This window comes from Fukomys damarensis, unplaced genomic scaffold, assembly GCF_012274545.1.
Source record: "Fukomys damarensis isolate Sample0158 unplaced genomic scaffold, DMR_v1.0_HiC HiC_scaffold_13, whole genome shotgun sequence".
Classification (NCBI taxonomy): domain Eukaryota; kingdom Metazoa; phylum Chordata; class Mammalia; order Rodentia; family Bathyergidae; genus Fukomys; species Fukomys damarensis.
In genome coordinates this window covers 9,276,751-9,281,866 of record NW_022900925.1, presented here as the reverse complement: position 1 = coordinate 9,281,866, position 5,116 = coordinate 9,276,751, and the positions used below count along the sequence as shown (strand labels likewise).

Below are 5,116 nucleotides of genomic sequence, written 5' to 3'. Positions count from 1 at the left end.
GGGTACTAAAAACAAACTAATGAAAAACTAAACAACAAAAAAGACACAACAAGATTCACGCTGTCCACTACAAATGAATCTGATGTAGGAACAGTTCTCCCGCATTGGAGCTCAATCATAAATCAGGGACTCACTCTACTAGATTGACCAGTTCTGAGGCAGATGGCCATGGCCATATCTAGTTGGGGTGGGGAATGGTGAGTGTCTTAGAAGACCAGGCCGGCTATTGGCAGGATGGCAAAATCTGGTTCATGTAATGTTATATTCCATGAAAAAGGACAATTTCAGAGACCATATAGCAACATGAAAAATGGATAGAAAGCAATGCTGAGAAAGTAGAATTCAGACTTGAAATTAAGATGCCTACTTTGGAATATGGAAAAATAGAAACCTTTTGCAATGCTTGTCTGCCATGCATCCCTGCTTTGGAGCCAGCTGACTATGGACTGAAACCTCTACAAAATGAGCCAAACAAACCTTTCCTCCCTTAACTTTGGGTGTTGGGTGTTTTGTCTCAGCAATGAGAAAATTAACTAAGACTGTAAGGACCAGGGATTTAGCTCAGTGGCACCGTGCCTGCCTTGAAAGTGCAAAGTCCTGAGTTTGATCCCTGGTATTGAAGAGGTGGGGGAGACAATGTTAACATAGTATATACATTATAGGGTTTAATTGCAATAGGAAAAAAGGGAGGTTAGGTATGTGGTATGAGGTTGTTGATTGCAATTTTATGGCCTTATGGATTGAACACGTGGTCTTACACATGCTAGCCAGGTGCTCAGCCACTGAGCTATATTCTCAGATATTTCCTTCCTCCCTCACCCTCCTTTTATTTACTTATTTTTTTGGTGACAGCATCTCCCTATGTTGCCCAGGCTAGCCTTGAAGTTGAACTCCTGAGCTCAAGTGGTTCTCTTGACTCAGATGAGTACAGTAGTTGTGGACTATAGGCACATGCTACACCCTTAGTTATGGATTATAATTTTAGAGTGTTTGAGGGTGGCCTCATTGGGAGAGTGAATCCTTCAACCACTCCAAGGAGGTAAAAGAATTGTCCATGAGGATGTTCTGGGAGAGATTTCCAAGCAGAGGGCTTGGCAAAGTTAGGGATGAGGGCAGATTGTATGGGCTCTTGTTGAGGATTAGAAAGGGTTTAGCCTTCTCTTGCATCTTTCTTCTGGGCTGAGGTATGGTTCATTCCACTCTCTTGGTTGCTTTTATGATACATTTCCAACCCTGGGAACCCAGGTTTTTCAACTGCAGAACAAATTAAACGTGAGAGGGTCTCTGCTCTCCCTCAGTGGAGGCACTGACTCCTGTTGGGACCAGAAGTGAGGTACTGGGACCATGAGAAACAAGGACCAAAGATGTCACACCTGCTTGGAGGAGACCTTTCTCAGCTGCCCCTCCCCACCCCCATCCTCACAAGCAAGTGCGCGTACACACACACACACACACACACACACACACAGAGTCACACACGCACACAAACACGCTGACACAATGGCCGGGTGGGGCTGAGGAAAGGGCTTCCTCTGAGGAGATTGCAATCTGGGCCCTGGGTTCCCGCTCCAAGAACACAGGAACAGATGATTGGAGACTGCCACTGCATTCCTTGCTCCAAGGGGCAGGTAGGACAGGCTGAAAATAGAAAAGGCTTCCAAAAAAGATAAAGGTAAGTTCATGGGGAGCCATTGGAGAGTCAGGGAGGAAGAGACTTAGGGGTCTTTGATGTGAAATGTGGGCTGGCTCACAGCCAGGGGACAGGTCGGAAGCTAAAAAGACAGGCGTAGTGCGAGTGGCGTAGTGCGAGTGGAGGGAGAGGTGGCCAGTCAGGTCAGGAAGGACACACACACTGTCCCTTAGTGGAGGTAGAGGGATGGGGATGCCTGTGCCATCCTGTTGGCCCAGCCCCGAGTCATTGCCACCCATCCCCCATCCCATTGGCATCTGCCCACCCCCACCCAGGTGGTCCATGAACCCGTCAGCCCAGAGATGCTGATGGAATGTACGCATACACAGCAGCCCTCTCTGGACCTGTTAGCCTCTGACACCCTGGATATCAGGTCCCTCTCATCTCCCAGGGCCCCAGTGTGCGCATGTGGAGTGTGGTGTGGTGGGGGGGGGGTGTCCGGTTGGGAAGAGGATCCGATTCCTGTTTCCTGCCCCTACTCACTCAGCCCTGGGAGGTGACTGAGAGTGGAGGGAACTCAAGGGTGAGTGCTTGGGGCTCCACTACCTGGGCCCTGTCAGGGTCTGAGTAGGGGGTGGGAGAGGAAGTAAACACAGGTACCTGAAGGGAGGGGGTAGCAGGATCCCTGGAGCGGGTGAGGGCTGGGGAGGAGCCAGACAGCTGTTGAGACCACTGTGAGGATCTCCTCACTAAGTGGCTTCCTGCCAGAATGGGAGGCCACTGAGCTGCAACTCAAGTCTACTCCCCCTCCCCCACCCTACATCATCTTTCAAGAACCTACTCTGGGGTCTGGAGGGTTGTGAATTCTCCTGATTCTTGAAGGGAGTTTGGGGGTTCCCCTCCTCTCGGCTCGGACCCTTGTTTTATTCAGACAGCAACTTCCTTCCTTATCAGAGGAAGAGAAGCCCAGGCCCTAGTGTCCTGATCCCTAGCCTGTGTCCTGGTCTCCTGCCACCTCCCTAGGCATCCTGGCAGGACCCAGCCCTCCCCCGAAGCCTCTCTTTTTGTCCAGACCTGAGGCCAGGCGGGGATGGAAGGCTGCGGGACAGAAGACCCTGTGCCGTGGCCTCACAGTCTCTTCGGGTCAGAGGCTCCAGGAATCTCCATGGCAGGAAAAGGAGACTAAAAATAATCCGGAAAGGGAGAGTCCAGAGAGAGGAACTGGGAAATGAGGGGCGGGGGCTGGTGGGAGCAGGGAAAGAGTGATGCATCCCTCACAGCCCAAGCATGGACACACACACACATGTGTACACGCCTCGTGCTCCACCAGATGGCACAGAGCACATGCACACCCTTATACTCCTGTCTCTACACTTACCTCACTCACTCCTTTACGGGCCACCACACACTGTCTACCCGCTCCCCCACTGTACACCTACCCAGTCAGCACACGGAGTGCACACTCACCATACACAGTGCAGCCCTCACTTATACAGCCTTAGCTATAGCACACACTTGACCCACATCAACTCCTCACAACACACAGGGACTCGCAGTTCTTAAGGTCTATAGTGGTGCTTATCCTGGAAAGCTAAGTCCCTCTTCCTACATTCTACTGATTTCTCCAGTGCCTCTGCCTCCACTGACTCAGCATCCCAGCCTTGCATACTCTCAGTTGACTGTGGCCATGGAAGTTAAAAGATAGAGTGAAACTGGGCGTGGTGGCACAATGTCTGCCATCTCAGCTACTTGGGAGGCTGAGGCAGGAGGGTCTTGAGTTAGCAGGTAGCCTGGGAAATACAGAGAAAGTTTGTCTCAAAATAAAAATGGCTGGGCATGTGGTTCAGCGGTAGAGTACCCTTCGGTTCCAGCACCCCTGGGTTACACCCCTAGCACCACAACACACACACACACACACACACACACACACTCACTCATATACACACAAATACCAAGAGCGAAGGGTGGGAGGGCCAAGAAGGTCCAGGGGCCCAGTGAGGAGACATGAGAGGTGAGGAGAGGGACAGTACAAAGGAGATGGACAGTGGGGATGACACCAGCCTTCCCTCCTGACCCCAAAGTCATGTGTTCCGATGTCGCTGGTGTACCTACAGGGAACACTAAGGGGCTCTCTCTCCCTCCACCCTTCTCAGGGGATGACTCCAGCAGAACACCCCACCCCTTTGAAGAGCTCAGAGGAAGATGTCAGCCCAGCCCCTTCCTGTAGCAACACCACCCTCTCAGAAACCCTCTCGGATCGTCCGCCCGCGGCCCCCTTCCCGTCCACGGGCTCCCCACTCCCCAGGGCCTCCTCACAATGGCTCTTCTCCACAGGCCCTTCCCCAAACCTCCAGTGATGCACCAGCTCCAGTGTGCACCCCCATTTTCTGGGAGCCCCCAGCCACATCCCTCAAGCCCCCTGCCCTTCTGCCTCCATCGACTTCTAGAAGCAGCCTCGACTCCCAGCCTTCCCCAGACTCACGTTCCAGCACCCCCAGTCCAGTGTCCAGGCGTTCTGGCTCCCCAGAGCCTGCTGCCTGTTCCCCAGTTCCCCCACCCAAGCCCTCTAGTTCACCTCGAACACTTCTGCCCCTGCTCCCCGTGGCTGGGGGCCTGAAGCAGGATGGTCCAGCCTCGGCCCCTGGCACTGTGCGGAGACTGGCAGGCAGGTTTGAATGGGGGGCTGAAGACAGGACCCAGGCTGCAGACTCTCTGGAGCGGGGTCCCCAAGGGGGAGCAGATGTGAATGGGGAGAGAAAGGACGCTGCTGGGAACCGGTCCCAGGAGAATGGTGCTCCCGGTAAGCACATGGTGGGGTTGGGTGCCCTCAATCAGCTCATCTTTGTTTTCAGTGCTTGCAGATTGGGAACTATCATGGCTAGGTTTTGAAACAATAACTTTGTGTTTAAAGAATCTGCCAGGGTTTTCAGTGGCACTGAGCCTCTCTTGCAAGCACAAGGTCCTGAGTTCGATCCCCCGTACCACAAAAACAAACAAAACCTAGTTTCTGTATTTTTGGGGGTTTGCAGACAGTTAGGGCAAAGCAGAAAGGTAGAGGCCTGGTAGGTGGACCAGGCCAAGGACTTTCTCCTTAGGATGCCCTGTCTGCTACAGATGCTATCCTGGCCTGCCCTCCTTGCTGCCCTTGTGTCTGCCACATAACACGGCCTGGCCTGGAACTCCGATGGATACCTATGGGGGTCTCTGAGGATGGCCTCAGAGCCCCCTGCAGGGCTTCCCCACTGCGCACCTCCCGCTCTCGCCCTAACCCTCCTAGCATCAGTCGCCCTGCAGTCGTCCTCACATCCTATCGCTCCACTGCTGAGCGCAAACTTCTGCCACCCCTCAAACCTCCCAAGCCAACTCGAGTCACACAGGATGCCATTGTCTCTGGAGAAATCCCACAGCCAGATCTCGATTTGCCTTCTGAAGATGGAATCCAAACAGGTACAGGGCCTGTGTGTGTGTGTGTGTGTGTGTGTGTGT

The 5,116-nt window shown here is 53.2% G+C and overlaps 1 protein-coding gene across 3 annotated transcripts in view; it reads left to right on the top strand.

The window, feature by feature from the left end:
- The first annotated feature begins 1,523 nt into the window (after positions 1-1,523).
- Positions 1,524-5,116, top strand: part of Arhgef15 (Rho guanine nucleotide exchange factor 15) — a 12,430-nt gene continuing 8,837 nt past the window's right edge. For 2 of the 3 annotated variants that reach the window (XM_010614946.2, XM_010614949.1), the window contains exons 1-3: positions 2,155-2,213; positions 3,784-4,430; positions 4,745-5,077. In XM_010614946.2, coding sequence (XP_010613248.1) covers positions 3,833-4,430; positions 4,745-5,077 — 931 coding nt within the window. In that variant the 5' untranslated portion in view covers positions 2,155-2,213; positions 3,784-3,832. Of the gene's footprint in view, positions 1,673-2,154; positions 2,214-3,783; positions 4,431-4,744; positions 5,078-5,116 lie in introns of those variants that run through there. The other variant, XM_010614948.3, reaches the window with a different exon arrangement.